The sequence below is a fragment of the Manis pentadactyla genome, chromosome 3, assembly GCF_030020395.1.
Source record: "Manis pentadactyla isolate mManPen7 chromosome 3, mManPen7.hap1, whole genome shotgun sequence".
NCBI lineage: Eukaryota > Metazoa > Chordata > Mammalia > Pholidota > Manidae > Manis > Manis pentadactyla.
In genome coordinates this window covers 190065018-190083104 of record NC_080021.1, presented here as the reverse complement: position 1 = coordinate 190083104, position 18087 = coordinate 190065018, and the positions used below count along the sequence as shown (strand labels likewise).

The 18087-nt window shown below is 43.5% G+C and overlaps 2 protein-coding genes across 2 annotated transcripts; one reads left to right on the top strand and one right to left on the bottom strand.

The window, feature by feature from the left end:
• Positions 1–1339: 1339 nt before the first annotated feature.
• SEC61B (SEC61 translocon subunit beta) lies at positions 1340–11760 on the bottom strand. Its single transcript, XM_036888282.2, has 4 exons — positions 11619–11760; positions 11330–11427; positions 6882–6983; positions 1340–1627 (listed from the first exon to the last, which is right to left on the bottom strand). Exons 1-4 carry the CDS (start codon positions 11619–11621, stop codon positions 1540–1542), a joined length of 291 nt encoding a protein of 96 aa, XP_036744177.1. The 5' UTR covers positions 11622–11760; the 3' UTR covers positions 1340–1539.
• Positions 11761–11861: 101 nt separating this feature from the next.
• On the top strand, positions 11862–15739 carry ALG2 (ALG2 alpha-1,3/1,6-mannosyltransferase). The gene is made up of 2 exons (XM_036888281.2): positions 11862–12426; positions 14817–15739. Exons 1-2 carry the CDS (start codon positions 12079–12081, stop codon positions 15717–15719), a joined length of 1251 nt encoding a protein of 416 aa, XP_036744176.1. The 5' UTR covers positions 11862–12078; the 3' UTR covers positions 15720–15739.
• Positions 15740–18087: the final 2348 nt, after the last annotated feature.

The following is an 18087-nucleotide window of genomic DNA, read 5'->3' as shown; positions in this document are numbered from 1 at the left end:
ATCAGCACAGGAAGACCTCTGCTAGGCAGATGGGGCCAATAGGCAGCACTTGTGAAGAGTCACAACCAAAGAGCTCCCCCTAGTGGCCCCGGCAGCTCCCCCAAGACGGACCCCTCTGGACAGATGAGATTTCCAAAGTAAATGCCTAATTTTCAGCTGCTGCCATTGAACTGAATATCAGGGGGGAAATTCCATTATAGCCACTACTATTTTTAACTTCTTCAAATGAAATTGAGAATTTTTCTCTTGAATTTCAAAGTAATGATACTTACTTCATATAGTAAGTAATTCCTAGGATCCAAGGGAACCAGTTTTTCATTTTCTCCCAACAATTTACCATGTGTTAGGATTCACAAGAGCACACTCACCCACATATTGCCCTAGGAAGTCTTTTTTAAAGGTACATACTTTCATCACTTAAATCTGGTACTTAGGACCTAAAATTACAGCTAGGATTTAAGAAAAACATTTATGAAATTACTTGACTATTCTACAATTTTTTTAATAGGCTTACCTTGTAAGAGAGGTATTTTTTAATTACCTGTTTTTTTAACTAATACATCACTTCATCATTTTCTGATTCTACTGAACAAGTAGGGCATTTCACAAGGATCTCTCTTTGGAAATTCTGGCTTAGAATCCTCAACTCCAGGATGATGTACCTTTTGAGCTACTGTTGGTATTTCCTAGGGTCGACCAGAAACTGAATGGTTATACCCGGAAAGGCAGCATTAGCTAAGTGGAACTTCACAAGTTTTTATTTTTGCTTGCAATTATATCAACTCAGTTTAGAAATGTTGGTATCTCACTCTTATAATATTAAGGTCTGCAATTTTCAAGCAAATTTTATTTGAGAAATCCAATTTATCAAATGAATTCTTTCAGAACAGGTTTAGTAAAAAGTGATAAACAGATGGAAACCCCTGGTCTACACTCTCAGAATTAAGAATTGGGAGAAGAGGTGAAAATATTATCAGTGGTTTTAGAGACAAAGAACAGACTAGAATGAGCAAACATTTCATCCAAGATTTTAGTTCACAATCTCTATGACTATTCATTTCCCTTGGTACCAGCCGCCTTTGAACACAGGTCTGCCTGATGGAGTCATAAGCATGCACATTCCTTAAATACTGCAGAACACCCCAAATGATAATTACCAGGACAGAAATGCCTCCAATTACAGTCTCTTGCATGTGAATAACTACATGGTCATACAAGGATATGTCAATCCAACAAAGAAAACAATCTCCACCTAACATGTTTTCTACATATTTACTTATAAAAACGAAAGCAGAGAGACTAAGGGCCTTAGCAGTCAGATACCAGCAATGACACTTGGTATAAATGAATTTAAAAGTTTATTAGCCATAGAAAAAAACTGATTCCTTAAAATAAATTCTCATTAGGTTCCCTGTAAAATAGTAAGCTTACAGGAAACTTCTTCTTCATGAACAGAAAATCACTATACTTTTGGTCCAAGATATGCTGAGTTTTTTCTTCCTTCTCCTTCAGATGACGAACAGATGGATGTAGCCGAATCTATGAACGAGTGTACTTGCCCCAAATGTGCAACATAAATACAGAAGCAATGAACAGAAGACTCATAACCAATACTGGAACAGGGCCACTGGAAATAAGAAGAGAAGGCATGCTTAATTTTAGTAATAATACATTATTATATTTGTAACACTAAAGGTACCCTAGGGGAAAAGGGCAGGGGGAGCATCTAAGAGTCATCCAAGATTATCTACATCATTTAAAAATATTCCCCAAATTATTATTGTTTATTCTGAGAGTGTGTGGTGATGGCATTGTGGTTACTTAGAAAGAAAGAATCTTATCTTTTAGTAAAACATACTACAATACATACAAATACAATGATCTAATGTCCTGGAGACGCTATTCTCTCTAATTTCACATACTTGCTACTTTCCATAACACAAATAAGAAAAATTTCCCAAACTCATTAAATGCAAATGATCCAATTACCAGAATATTATTTAAAATCAGTATTTATTTAAAGGCAACCTTCACTGTCTGACTACAATATACTAGGCATACAAAGATAAGTATCACATTAAAAGTTACAAAGTTGTTTTCAAATACATGATTCCATTTGATTAATGTTTACAACACAGGCAAAACAAATATTAATCTCATTTTATCAATAAGAAAAACCGGGGCCCAGAAAGATTAATTATTACCTGCCTAAGAACACACAGCCAGAATGAAAGGGTCAGATCCTGACTTAGGCTTCTGATCCCACACATACTGCTTGTTTTACTGCTTTATGGTACTTCTTCCCACATTCAAACAGCAAACATTCTAGGCAACATGTGACACATTTAATTTATATTTAAAAGTTTATCATAGGAAGGAAATAGAGTTTATTTATCAGTCCTTTGCTAAATCAAATGCCTTTCCAGGAGAGTATTAGTAATGGACTTCTTAAAAGGAGAACTCATTGATTTTACACAACCTGTGAGTGTTGACTTTGGTGAAATGTTACAGGCGCTGCCTTTTTGACTCTTCCTCCCAACACTGGGTTTTCTTGGTTTCCTCCCAATACTCCCAACACTGAGAATTTGGGATGTCACTTCATGTTCCACATACAGCTGGAGAGTGGACACTGGAAAAGACCCCAGGCATCTTTATAGTTAAGGCAATCCTTGATACACTATTCTGTTTTTCCAAAATGTGTGTGATTGCAGGAGTAAAAACAAATTTAAAAGTACATGGGACAAGAGAGAGAACCAAGATGGCGGCGTGAGCAAAGCAGTGGAAATCTCCTCCCAAAAGTACATACATTTTTGAAAATACAACAAATACAACTCTCCCTAAAAGAGAGACCAGAAGACACAGGACAACAGCCAGACCACATCCACACCTGCGAGAACCCAGTGCCTCACGAAGGGGGTAAGATACAGGCTGCGGCCTGGCGGGACCCGAGCGCCCCTCATCCCAGCTCCCGGCGGGAGGAGAGTAGTCAGAGCAGGGAGGGAGAGGGAGCCCAGGACTGCTGAACACCCAGCCCTAGCCATCCGCACTGGAGCGCAGACACAGTGCGTGCATGGGGTGCTGGAAACTAGGGAAACAGGGCAGTAAGACCTGTGAGCGGGTCCCCATAGGTGGCATAACAGGGACAAAGAAAAGCGAGTGCTTTTTGAAAGTCTTATAGGGACAGGGACCCCACAGCTGGACAGAAGTGTCCCGGGACCCTTAGCCCAGCAGCTGGGAATCACAGGGACCTCTGGGCACCCGAACCCCCGCAGCGCAGCTCAGAGGCCCCTCACCACAATAAACAGCCTCCCGCCTGTTCCCCCTCCAATGCGGCTCTGCCATATTGGAGCAGCGGCGTGAAGCAGGCCACGCCCACAGCAACTGCAGAGCTAAATAAACTCCATAGCAGCTGGGCAAGATCAGAAGCCCCATCTGCACGCAGCTGCCCAGCACAAGCTGCTAGAGGCCGCTGTTCTCCCAGGAGAGGAGAGCCACAAACTGGCAAGAAGGGACTTTCTCTTACCCAACACAGGTGCCAGCTCCCCACAAATATATCTATCGCCATGAAAAGGCAGAAGAAATTGATACAGACCAAGATCACAGAGGCAAACCCTGAGAAGGAGATAGACCTAACCAGTCTTCCTGAAAAAGAATTAAAAAGAAAGCTCAAAACCATGCCGATAGAGCTGCAGAGAAATATGCAAGAGCTAAGGGATGAAGTCCGGAGGGAGATTACAGACATCCGGAGGGAGATCACAGAAATGAAACAATCTCTGGAAGGATTTATAATCAGAATGGATAAGATGCAAGAGGCCATTGATGGAATAGAAACCAGAGAACAGGAACGCATAGAAGCTGACGCAGAGAGAGATAAAAGGATCTCCAGGAATGAAACAATATTAAGAGAACTGTGTGACCAATCCAAAAGGAACAATATCTGCATTATAGGGGTACCAGAAGAAGAAGAGAGAAAGGGATAGAAAGTGTATTTGAAGAAATAATTGCTGAAAACTTCCCCAAACTGGAGGAGGAAATAATTGATCAGACTATGGAAGTGTACAGAACTCCCAACAGAAATGACCCAAGAAGGACAACACCAAGACACATAATAATTAAAATGGCAAAAGTCAAGGACAAGGACAGAGTTTTAAAGGCAGCTAGAGAGAGGAAAAAGGTCACCTACAAAGGAAAACCCATCAGGCTATCATCAGACTTCTCAACAGAAACATTACAGGCCAGAAGAGAATGGCATGATATATTTAATGCAATGAAACAGAAGGGCCTTGAACCAAGAATACCGTATCCAGCATGACTATCATTTAAATATGAAGGAGGGATTAAACAATTCCCAGACAAGCAAAAGTTGAGGGAATCTGCCTCCCACAAACCACCTCTACAGGGTATTTTAGAGGGACTGCTCTAGATGGGAGAGCACTCCTAAGGCTAAATAGATGTCACCAGAGAAAATAAAATCACAGCAAAGAAAGCAGACCAACCAAATACTAACTAAAGGCAAAAAATAAAATCAACTACCCACAAAAGCAGTTAAAGGAAGCACAAAAGAGCACAGAATAAAACAACCAACATATAAAGAAGGGAGGAGGAGGAATAAGAAGGGAGAAAAATAAAGAATGACCAGACAGTGTTTAAAATAGCTCAATAAGCGAGTTAAGTTAGACAGTAAGAAACTAAAGAAGCTAACCTTGAACCTTTGGCAACCACGAATCTAAAGCCTGCAATGGCAATAAGTACATATCTTTCAATAATCACCCTAAATGTAAATGGACTGAATGCACCAATCAAAAGACACGGAATAATAGAATGGATAAAAAAGCAAGACCCATCTCTATGCTGCTTACAAGAGACTTACCTCAAACCCAAAGACTATAGGAACAAAGAAAGACTGAAGGAACAAAACAGCAGCAGAATCATAGAACCTAAGAATGGACTAACGGTCATCAAAGGGAAAGGGACTGAGGAGAAAGGGAGGGAAGGGAGGGATAAGGGTGGGGAAAAAGAAAGGGAGCATTACAATTAGCATGTATAATGTGTGGGGGGCATGGGGAGGGCTGTGCAACACAGAGAAGACAAGTAGTGATTCTACAGCATCTTACTATGCTGATGGACAGTGACTGTAATGGGGTTTGTGAGGGGGTCTTGGTGAAGGGGGGACCCTAGTAAACATAATATTCTTCATGTAATTGCAGATTAATGACAACAAAATAAATTAATTAAAAAAAAAAGTACATGGGACAAGATCTTCATCATCTTGTATGTGATCATACAAAGCAATGTCAGAGTAACATCAGCCATAGGGCATAAAGCTGAGGGTACAGCTCTTGAAGTGCTGGAATTTGGACACCACCTTGGTCACTCAGGAGCTGTGACCGTGGTCCTGTACCCTACCTTCTCCAAGCCTCATTTTCCTCACCTGTAAGGTAGGGATACTCATACTACCTCTTCAGGGGGTTGCTGAGGTATTCAGGAAATTAATACATACACAATGCAAGTGATAGCAAGCTCTCAGGAAATGCTATTACCAACCCAAAAAAAATCCTAAACTCCTAGAAGAGCCAACAAGCTCCAAGGTGTCACCTGACTGCTCCAAAGTGGCTCTGTAACGAATTCCTAACTATGTCCTTTCACCAAAAACACCTCCCTCTGGTGTGTGATGAGTCTGTGGTTTACAGCACTTCCAGGAAGAGCCAGTCTGTCCCCAGGGGGACTCAGGCAGCACCAGCAGGCCTGGCCGCACACCAGCAGGAGGCCCAGAGCACAAGCCAGACTCATGCAAGGCCAACAGGTTTCCCCACCTTCTTGGCAATGGTTCAGAATGAGTCCCTGGGCACTCTCAAGAGCAAGGGGCAAAACTTCTCTCTGAAATACCCCAAAAAAATACCTCCAACAGAAATCGAAAGGTTGTTGGAATGCCACCAACTCACATAATGCCCAACCCCAAGAACTACTTCCCAAATACATGCTCACCTTACCTACCTATCTTCAATATAAGAGCAAAGCGCAATCAGTAAGTAAAACCAAATCTCAAGAATTCTAGAGATGTCTTCATAAACTAAATTGAGATCCAAGTCAAGCTACTGGCCAAGTTAACTAAATGAATCCAAATGAAACCTAACTTTGTTTCTTTCTACCAGACAGGCAGCACTGGAACAAGGCAGAACACCTGGGTCCAGTTCTTGTCTCTGACACGTACCTTCACCTCTCTAACCTGAGGTGCTGTGCAAATGAGAGCTGCTGTAGGAAGTGGTGTTCTGGAGCCTATCTGACCAGTCACCTGTGGGATTAGGTCTGCCACACACCGCCAGGCACCCCAGAAAGTGAGGCAAGAAGGCAAAGGACTGGGGTCCCTCGGGTGCCCATTTCCCATCCAAACAACTTGAAAGTGGTATGTTCACCCTCTGGGATCTACTCAGCACCCACAGAAGTCAAGGAGGCCAAAGAACTTTGGGTAACACGATGCTAATGCAGAAACTCCCATTAAGCTGTAATAGTATCAGCCAATGCCTCCAGGAGGGCTTTGAAAAATCACCCAACTCCTAGTCAAATGGTTACTCGTATTTCTCAGTGTGGGACAAGAACACCAAATGAGCAATTTCTTCTAATTAAACAACTCTTCCTCAGTTCTCTCTATTCCCACCATTTATTTTGAAGCTACATGAAGATTTTCCTTTGTTTTCACTCAATCCATGAAGAGATGTCATTCCAGGCCTGAAACTTAGTAATATATGGACAAAGCAAACCCAGCCCACCTGGCACAAATGACGCCGTTGTACATTATAAATGTCATCAGAGCAAACACCACTAGTGGCAGAGAGAGACAGCATTGCCAGACAGCTGTGACACGGTCTGCTGCCAGGACTTACACTTTGAGGCCAGGCGAATCTTCGGTGTAGAAGCGCCACATGCCCCCTGTGCCTGCTGAGGTTGTGCGGCCTGCGCTCCTTGTTCCACAGCTGGCATTTTTCCTATAAGAGAAAACATGTTCCAAACAGCCTTTTCTTAGCAACTCTTATAATACTGTAACACATGCTGTCATTATATTGTTAGAAGAACCAGAAAAAAAAACCCTTTTTCTTTGCTAGTACCCCTAAATTCTTGCTTTTACTCCACTGATCATAACCACTAAGAACTGTGTACCTGCAATATGCTAATGCAGGCAGTAACCCTGCAAAGTAGTTACCATTTCCATTGTAGAAATGAGGAAAATGAGTATCAGAGAAGGTTGAATAAAGTGCCTAAGAGCACATAGGGAGCAGGTGGCCCAGCCTGGCTGGGAGTCCGGTTCTGACTCCAGAGCCCATCCACTTGCCCACACACAAGAGTGACTCATTTGGACACAGCTTTCATTTCCATTTCTCTTCACCTGTATCTTTGTGAGGTCAGATAATGAACTCCTGATCCCAAAATGGAGTATACATTTGTGAAAAATTATTTTTTAATCTGTTTTCACTACTTTGATATACTGGCTGTAGATCTTGGAGAGCAAGGATGTGAGAAAATGCGAAAGACCCCCAACGAGAACTTGTCCCCCCCAAGGGGAGCAAGGCCTGTGCGACGGGCAGGAACGCGGGCAGCCCAGCACACACAGAAGCCAGCCTGCACATGGACCGCTGGCACCGGAGTCCCTTCCCTCCTCTCCTCCGTCACCGGGGACCCTTCCCGGCCCCCGGTCTCCCACACGAGACTCCTCCAACCCCGCTCCTCATCTCGCCTCAGTGCTGGAGTTGTACAACCTGGGGGTAAGTGTGAGAAATGGCAGAAGATTCTTCTTCAGACCATTTATCACCAACACAGAAATCCTAAGGGGAAAGAGGAGAAAGGGAAAGCCTGGTCCCATCGCTGCTCCTCACCACTAACCAAATCCCAGTACAACCTCCCTCAAAACCCCGTTCCAGTTATCTGTGGGCTGCTGATTCTGGATTTTTGAAAAGAGAGGGGCACTTAGAGAAACCAGAAGTGAAACTCTATCCCACCATCTCTTCTCACTGCCCTCCCAACAGGGGTCATGATCCCCCTGACCCCACCATGGCGTTGACCCCAAGCTGGGCACAAGCAGCTCTGGGCTGGAGCTCCGGGAGCTCACCCTGCTGCCCTGCCGGTTCCAGGTGGGGTTCCAGAAAACGAGTTGTGTTCATGCTAGGACTGTGAAAACATCCAGTCTCAAACAATGATTTGGGACTCCTGTACTAGAAAGATTATATTTCAGACACATTAATCATGGGCTACATGGCAGCCTGGGAACTTGTAACTCCATTTATATGACTGTTTCTATAGGAAAACTGACTGTAATAGTACACATAACTGTATAGGGATCTACAGAGTAATTCACTTAGGAGAACTTTCACACACATGGATACACATCACTTAATCTGTTCCTCCTTATTTTTAAAAAATGGAGCTAGACGGTAAAGCCAGTGTGGATATGATAACTCACTGGCTGAGCCAGGACTAAAACCCATGAACTTCTCACCATTCCTACAACCTCCCAAGTCCATTTCTGTCTTCAAAGTCTCCTGGAATTACAGGAGCCCCAAAGGAATCAGTGGTCTCTGAAGATTTCTCACATCTGCTGGCACATGGGACCTAGCAGAGGATTTGATCATCAGAGCACCTAGAAATACCAAAATGTACTCAAAATACCTCCCATCCCCCCACTGGAAAGCTATGTAAAGGTTAACAGAGCCCATCGTAATCTTGTAAATTTCTATTCAGGGTCCACTTTACCTCCTCTTCTGGCCAGTGTAACTGACCTCCTTTCTATACCCTAACACAATGGTTTCCATAATAACCTTTAATGTTCCAACTCGGTGGCCTTCTGGATGTTCCTTGAAGAGGCCACACTCACTGCCATCTCATTCTTTACACTTTTACCATTCCTGCATCTAGGGAGCCTGGTCCTCCCCAGGCCATTGCCTAATTTGCTCCCTTGCATCTTTTAGGTCTCTACTCATGTGTGACCTACTCTGGTCACCTTACGCCCATCCACTCTGCTCCCCACCCAGCTCTATCGTTCTTCACAGCCCTTACTGCCCAATATTACATTACTTATTCGCCTTGCCTATGGCCTTTCTATAAGGTTCATCAACTATAAGGTTCATGAAGTTAAGCCCTGCCTATCTTGCTCACAGAATAGCCTCAGAGCTGGACCAGTGTCTGGCATGTTCCCTAAATAACTACTTGATGACTATCTTTAATATCCTTGGCTGTTCTATCTTACGATTGCTGATTCCCATTAATCCTACTTGGGTCCTGTGTAGCATTTTATAGCTTTAAGTTTACAATGCATTATTGCTCCTTTTCATCCTCAGAGCAACTTCCTTTTATGCTGAATTAACAGAGCAAAGACTTCAATTCCAGCCTGGCCTTAAATCCCATACAATTGCTTCTTTAAGGTAATACCTCTACAACTTCATTGAGCTCGGGAAATGCAAATCTGTGGATTGCATAATACAAAGCATTATTAGTAACTGTTAGCTTCAAGTTTTTCTTACAGACTTACAAAGCAGGGATATACTCTTGGGCAGCCAATACCTCTCAACATTGCACTAATGAAGTAACACTTAAAGAGTGCCAAAATTCCAGAAGGGAACACTGTAGAGTCTCTCAATACATACGACCATTGTCTGTCTAGTTACACAGGCCCCAGCTGCAGTGAATTCTAAAAGATGACAACACCCACATCTTAAAAACTACATCTGTCCTCAAATGCTTGTTTCTCCATTTCACTTATGCAGCAGCTATTTGATTTTTAAGTTAGTTATTTTATTATATTTACATTTAATATATATGTGACTTCTTTTTTTTTCTTTACAAATTCTTAGATGGCCTATATCCTCCCTTTGATAGGGTCTGAACTCTGAAGGATACTGTGATCTGAAGGAAGGCGATGTAAGATCTGTACTTCCCATACAGTGGCAGAGCAAGTCTCGAGTCCCGTAACTTCTACAGACACATAGTGGGACAGTCCTCAAACATCTCTGTCACAGTACTCACCAGTCTCATTAACTAGACCCATTCCCCAAGGACTGTACCCACAGTACATTTTCCAATCCAGCACAAAGAATCTCTGAAATCCAGCGTGGGAACAGGCAGCACTCCAAGCCCAAAGACCTACACTACAGCTTGACACACTGTCCAGCTGGTACACCCCAGCCTTACCTTGAACATCTCAGTGACAGGGAACTCACACTGTTCAGGACATTTCTGACAGTTCTATTATAATTTCTTTGCTCTACGCTGAAATCTGTCACTGAAATCTGTAAGTTCAAATCATCGGTTTTAGATTTACCCATTGTAGCCAGCAACCAAAGTCTCATCCCTCTTCACAACCTAAAGGGTAGTTATCATGTACACTCCTTCAGTCTCCTCTCTAGATAAAACCCCACTGGTTTCTTCAAAAATGCCAAGACTACAGGGTAGCTTGATTCCTTCACTCATTCATCATTTATTGTATCAGAGATGATGGGCAGTTTCTGTCAAATTCTAAGGAAGGAGATAAACATGGAAACACAAATGCATTACAACGATATGAACAAAATGCTTTGGGAGGAAAAGAGGACTAGTAGCTACTGCTACTTTCTGAGTCAAGGAAGACCTCAAGAGCAAATAACTCTGAACTGAGTGAAGAATAAGTAGAAACTAGGGGGTGTCCGTCTAGTGAGTTCAGAAACAGTAATAAATTTACTGTTGTGGATCACAAGAAAGATGAAGAGAGGCAGTTCAGCTGAAAAAAAAAAAACAACCACCAGCCTTGATACCCACCCACCAGTTCTTTTTTAAAGGTCAGCAACGAGAAACTAACATAGAAATTAAGCAGAAGGGTGACAGAAGCAGAGCAGAGGATGGATTATAGTGGAAATGACCTGGAGAAGAGGAGTTAGGCAGAACAAGCAACGGTCTAGACGAGAGAAGTTAAGGGCTGAACTGGGGCAGTGCAAATGGAAATGGAAAGAAAAATCCAAGATGACGCTTAAGTTCTGGACGGAACGAACGCATAACACTGCCATATGGAAATAAGGGGATATAATCGGTGAAAGTAGAGACAGTTTTTTATTAGACAAGTCAAGCTAGATTGAGTGTGTTTGGGACCTCTGCACATAAAGACGAAGCTCAGTCCAGATAAACCAGTTTAATGACATCAGTTTTCTCAAAGTTGCCTCTATCCCTATTCCAGTTAAACTTTATTTTTCTAAGATCAATGACCAAAACTGAGCAATGCAAAGAAAATACTGCCTCCCTCCTGAGACCCATTAGACCAAGAGGCCTTAACTGCCCCTACGGTCACGTCGCCTGAGGCTCATTTTGTCCTCACCTCTGCCGGACGGTGGATCCCGCCGCCCGGGCAGCCACTGCTTTGCTGGGGGAGCGCCCAGAGGAGCCCACGTTAGTACCGCTGGGAGTCGGACCAGGCTACAAAGAAACGAGACAGAAAAGTGAGCGCACCCCGCCCGCTCCCTGACCCCAAGCCCAGATAGCCGAGACCTACACCTGCACAGGAGGCTAGACAAAGCGAGGGAGGGAGCCACAGAAGAAAAGTAAGGCAGGAGTCGGGGAGCCTGGGAGAGGCGGGGATCAAGGAGGGGAGACTGGAGCCGCCATACCATGCTGGAGACTGGAGAGTGGCAGGGGACTGAAACTGACTGCCAGAAAGCTGGTAAGCAGTGAAAGCCAGGGGCGGAAGAGACTGGCTCAGGCCCCGCCCCCGACCCGCTGGCAGGGTCCTCGCCGACTCCACGGACGCGTGGGTTGTCCCACTATAGGCCTGTAGAACTTATGCTACTGGAGACTTGTTCCGCTGCTCTCTGGAAAGTACAGATCTTCAGTCTCCTCCCTTAGAATCATGGCGTCCTTCACAGAGTTCAGTCCCTATCAAAGAAGAATACAGGCACGGCCAGATCAGAAATTTTCTCTGGCAGTTACTAGGCACCCACGGATTTGCGCTGATGTGGCCTAACGGACGCACGCGCCGCGAGGCGCGGTCAGCTCCGCAATGGCCAGCTGGGAACACGCGCCAGGAGCCTGCGCGGAAGCCCACAAGGGCGCAGGCGTGGTTTCCGGGCAATGGCGGAGAAGCGAGGCCACAATCAGGATACGGGTCTCTACCCGTCGGTGCTGTTCCTGCATCCGGACCTGGGCGTGGGCGGGGCCGAGCGGCTCGTGCTGGATGCGGCGCTGGCGCTGCGGGAGCGCGGATGCAGCGTGCAGATCTGGACAGCGCACTACGACCCGGGCTACTGTTTCGCCGAGAGCCGCGAGCTGCCTGTGCGCTGCGCGGGCGACTGGCTGCCGCGCAGCCTGGGCTGGGGCGGCCGTGGCGCCGCCGTCTGCGCCTACGTGCGCATGATCTACCTGGCGCTCTATGTGCTGTTCCTCGGCGATGAGGAGTTCGACGTGGTCCTGTGCGACCAGGTGAGGCGGCTGCTAGTGAGGTCATTGCCCAATGCTCGCCGCGCCTCCTCTTCTCACCCTGTGGGGCGCAATACATGACCTCTGGTGACCTCTCCCGGCCTGCGGTTCTGACAGATTGGAGCAGAGATGAGTGAGACTGGTTCTAGAACTTCAATGTGGCCACATTAAAGCTGCAGATTAGAGGACGCCACGGTCATAAATTTTAGTTGAGAAATCTGCATTTTCACTGGCTTATAATTCTGAAGCAGGTGGGCCCTGGGGTTCCAAGAAACACAAGCATTAGAAGTCAGCCATCCTACCACCTTTTACTTCTGAGTAATTCATATGTCTACCCTCTTTGCATTATTTCTGTTGACTACCAGGCCGCATGCATCATTCTATGCAGCCTGTGCAGCCAGGACTCAGTCATGTCCTGTTAAAAACACCAGGCTAAACATGTCATGCCTCTGTTAAAACTTTAACATTCCTCCCTGTTAAGTCTTTGGAGAAAAACCCAAGTTCTTTATCTTGGTAAATCATGTCTCCCTAGATCTGGTCTCTAGGTATTCTAGACTCTTCATGTCTTTTTTTCCCCAAAACTTTATTTTAAAAAGTAACATTGACTTGGAACTAAAAATTCATATAATGTAAAAGAGTGTAATGTAAAAGCTCCATCCTACTTCCCACCCCCTAAAGGTAGCCACTCTTAACAGTTACTCCTCTATCCTTCCATAAATTGTAGCTACACCAGCATATGTGTGTTCACAGATATATCTTAGAATTTGTATTTCTTATTATGATACACCTATGTTGGGATAAAGCTTGGTTGTGGTTTTTTTCCACCAAAAGTTTCTGTTTGGGACATTTTTATAATACCAGTATTGGAGAATCACTTCATCATGGGGCTGGAAAATCCAGTTTTATTCAAATGTGCTATAATTTATACATTCTTCTGTTAAAGGACACTATATTATGACCATTCTCTTTTAAAAGATCAGTGTTGTAGTGAACATCCTTGTACCTTTTTTTGTGTGCTTCTGCAAGCATATCCTTTGAGTAAATTGCTAGAAATAAGTTTTTGGAAATTGCTAAAAATAAGAAGAATTCATTTTAAATATAGTTATTGCCAGATTTGCCTTCCAAAGAGATTGTGTCACTTTGCTGTCTCACAATGTGTGATAGAGCCTGTTATTCATGGCCTTGTGCACACTGGATGTCACCATTTTAATCTTTGCCAAACTGATAGGTGGAAATCACATCACATTTGTATTTGTGTTTCTTTAATTGTTTCTTCCAAGTTACTTTTGATCATCCTTGCTTGTGTAGAAGCTATTTCTTTTTAAGAAATGTGGACATTTACCAAACATCCTGCATGTGTAATTGTCATTAAGCACAAGGCCACTAAAAGACTATAGTGTAGTAGATAGAACAAAAACTAAGCTTGGAAGAAGAAGACCAGGATTCAAGTTCCATACCTGCTACTTTCTAAATAGCTCTGGGAAAATCCCTAATATCCCTAAAGCTCACCTTCTTCAGGTGTTAATTAAGTGAGCTGTAGACTAAGTAATTTGTAAAGATTATCCAACAGGAAAGTTTCTGGGAATGCCAGCAGGTAGTTCATGCCCAGTAATGATTATAGTTAACATTTACTGAGCACATACTATGTGCTAAATTCTTAAGCATTTTACATATACTAGTCCATTTAATAATCACAAAAAAATACAGGTTTTTTTGAACTGTAATTGTCACCATGTTACAGTAGAAGAAACAGGCCCAGAGAGAGGTTGGTTACTTGATCATGATCTGCTAGAGCTGAGATTCAAATCCTGGCAATCTTGATTCCAGAGCCTGTGCTCTAAAACTGCTCTAGTTCATCCATTCAGTTCTTTAGGAGGAGAACAGTCCTAGAGCTGCTCTGTCCAGTAGGGTAGCCACTAGTCACGTAGGGCTACTGAGCCCTTGAAATGTGGTTAGTCTGACCTAAGATGTGCTGTAACTAAAATATACAACTGATTTTAAAGATTTAATGTGGGAAAAAAGCATTTCATTAACTTTTTGATACTAATTACTTTAGGAAATGATAATATTTTAGGTAAGTGAAATACATTAAAGTTCATTTCACTTTTAAAAAATGTTAATGTGGTTACTAGATCTGCACTTCTGTGAAACAGTGCTGGTCTAGAGGAAACCACTGGAATTGCAGCTTTCATTCCTTAGCACACAGCCAGCAACTGTCTGCCAGCCTTCGATACCCCAAACATTGTATTGTGTAAGAGTCCGGGGGAACACAAAGCAGAATCAGACCTTGCCCCTGAGAAGCCCATAGGCTAGCAGGCAGGGTGGGTGTCTGCTTTAGGCAGAAGTTGAGCTGACCAGTCACTGTATCTGCTCTTGATTTTTGCTTCGGCCAGGTGTCTGCCTGTATCCCAGTGTTCAAGCTGGCCAGACGGCGTAAGAAGATCCTGTTTTACTGTCACTTCCCAGATCTGCTGCTCACCAGGAGAGATTCTTTTCTTAAACGTCTATACAGGGCCCCGATTGACTGGATAGAGGAATATACCACAGGCATGGCAGACTGCATCTTGGTCAACAGCCAGTTCACAGCTGCCATTTTTAAAGAAACATTCAAATCCTTGTCTCACATAGACCCTGATGTCCTCTACCCATCTCTGAATGTCACCAGCTTTGACTCAGCTGTTCCTGAAAAGCTCGATGACCTAGTCCCCAAAGGGAAAGAATTCCTGTTCCTCTCCATCAACAGATATGAAAGGAAGAAAAACCTGACTTTGGCACTGGAAGCCCTCGTAAAGCTGCGTGGAAGACTGACACCCCAAGACTGGGACAAGGTTCATCTGATTATGGCAGGTGGTTACGACAAGAGAGTTGTGGAGAATGTGGAACACTATCAGGAATTGAAGACAATGGTCCAGCAGTTTGACCTTGGCCAGTATGTGACCCTCCTGCGGTCTTTCTCAGACAAACAGAAAATCTCACTGCTCCATGGCTGTACCTGTGTGCTCTACACACCAAGAAATGAGCACTTTGGCATTGTCCCCTTGGAGGCCATGTACATGCAGTGCCCGGTCATTGCTGTTAACTCAGGAGGGCCTTTGGAGTCCATCACACACAGTGTCACAGGGTTTCTGTGTGAGCCTGACCCAGTGCACTTTGCAGAAGCAGTAGAAAAGTTTATCCATGAACCTTCCTTAAAAGCCACAATGGGACTGGCTGGAAGAGCCAGGGTGAAAGAAAAGTTTTCCCCTGAAGCTTTTAAAGAGCAGCTCTACCAATATGTCACCAAACTGCTGGTATAATGAAATTTTTAAAGACTTTATGCTGTATCTTATCATTTTTGTAGATCATAGACCCAGTTTTGAAACCAAAAATGAAACCTAGAATCTAGTGCAGAAGAAATTTAAAAAAAAAAAATGCACTTGAATCTGAGCCACCTTCCTATACACCACACCTCCCTGCCTACTTTTTCAGGAAACCAGTGTCTTTTGTGCTGTAATTATTCCAAGTCTTACCAGTGTTGATTAAGGTAAAAATGTGGTACAATCCCATGTTCAGCAGAATATTTAATTATAGTTTCTCTAGATCATTGTTCTGCCTATAAATTTGGAGTCATATTGTGCCTTACTTAGTTTTGATCATTTAGGTGTATCATAATTAAAGTTGATCAATTTGGCTTCATAGCTTAATGAGAACAGGATCACTGTAGTTCCCGAATCAACCCTCCTATGGTCACTGTCCACTGTTTGGAAATTTTTGTTAGTCATTCCTCTGCCTGGATCCAGAGCAAGAATAATCTGTATTTTTTTACAAAGATGATTTATTACATTTTTTGCACACTGAGATGTGACCAAAAAAATGTTTGTCTTAGAAAAAGACAATAAAATATCCATTTTGGGCCCCTGTGATCTATTTTGGTATTGTTAGGAATATAGACAGCCAAGCCTGAAGTTGGAACCTAGAATAATCTGACTGTTGAAATGAAGATGGAATATTGTCATGCACATAGTATGCAGCTTAAGGTTTAATTCTCCATGTCATCAGTTTTTTTAATATTTGTGTTTTACTAAGTAAGCTCCTACTAAGTGTAACACAAATGCTTTTTATCCTCCAAGCCCTACCTCAAATGCCATGACTGGGAAGCTTTTGTTGACCTTCCCCCCATCCCCCAAACTGGAATTGATCCTCCCCTTCCATGTACTCTAGCTCTTGAATGACACTAACCAGGCTATGGTTCATTATTTACCTGTTGGTATACATACAAATGAACATAAAGCACTTTTCAACATAGCTTTAAAACTAAATTCAGTTTTTAAGAGTAACAAAGATCACTAGCCAAAGGCACTACATTAATCAACTAAAAGAATGCACCTGAGAGCCTAACGGCCTCCCTTGGGCAAATTACTTAATGTCTGTGCCTCAGCATCTTCATCTGTAAAATGGGATAACTGCACTATTCTGCTTTCCCCATATAGTAGTTACAACGTATTACCATGATTTATATAAAGTATTTAAAACAGTACTTGGCATAACCTATAAATTACATGAATGTTACCTATTTTGCAATTTGGGGATATTGGAAACTAGAGGTTCCATGTTGCACTATTATTTTCTTTGGGGAGTCTTAAGAGGATGAAATTTCAGGTGATAATTTATCACAGGAGTATTTTAATGAAAACAACTGTACTAAAAAGGAATTCTCTAAAATGAGCATGTCAGATACGTTGAATCTTATACAGAATGAAAAGCTTGAGTTGTCTTTTCTTTGGCATCGTGAAAACTCACCATCCAGTAAAGTAAGTCATCCCCATCTTGTGGCTTGGTGCATGTGTCTCAGGAAATTGCAGCCTTTCCAGAAAGGCCTGGTGGCTGTGACCACTGGGCTTAGGACAGTCTCGGTCATGCTCTGATCCAGAACTGGAGCTTACCCATTCAAAGCACAAAAACTGGCCTATTTGACTATTTTTATGCAGCTCCTTCCAGAATGGACTTCATGGGTTCATGAACCTTGAGTTTAACTCCCTTCGTTGTCTTAAACTCCAGCAGGTGACAGTAAGACCACAGGTCTGGGAGGGATGCAGAACCCTGCCTGCCAGGAGCTTCCAGCTTCTGATGCAGTCACTCCTGGCTCCTGGACCTAGGATGGAGCTTTGCCCATAGGAGGTGTTCACAGCTTCCAAAACTAAACTGCAATTAGGGAAGATAGCAGTATGAAACGCTGAAATGAAATGTTCCAGGGCCGTGTCGGTAATAATCCCTCTAGCAGTAATTGTGGGGCATAACGAGCTGCATAGCAAACAGCTGATTGAATCCTGACAGCTCTGAGGCATAGGTATTCTAACCTTTATGGATGAGTGTGGTTGAGCCAAGTTCCTGTGTCACACAGCCTGTAGGGGCAGGCCACCTCCAGATTCTCTGATTCTGAAGTCTAAGCACCTTACCGTTCTTCAGTCTGCTTTCTCCCAAACCAGCTCCTAACACAGCGAGTCTGCACTGAGGTCCTCTGCAGCACTGCATTTGGGCCTGTTCAGCTCCTCAGGCTTAGAAAGGCTGTGCTGTTTTCGCTAATCAGCTTCAAAGCAGTCTTATGAGGTGGGTATGATTATCCCCCATTTTGTATACAAAGCAGCTCAGAAAGATGAAAGACTTGCCCAAGGGCACACAATTGAA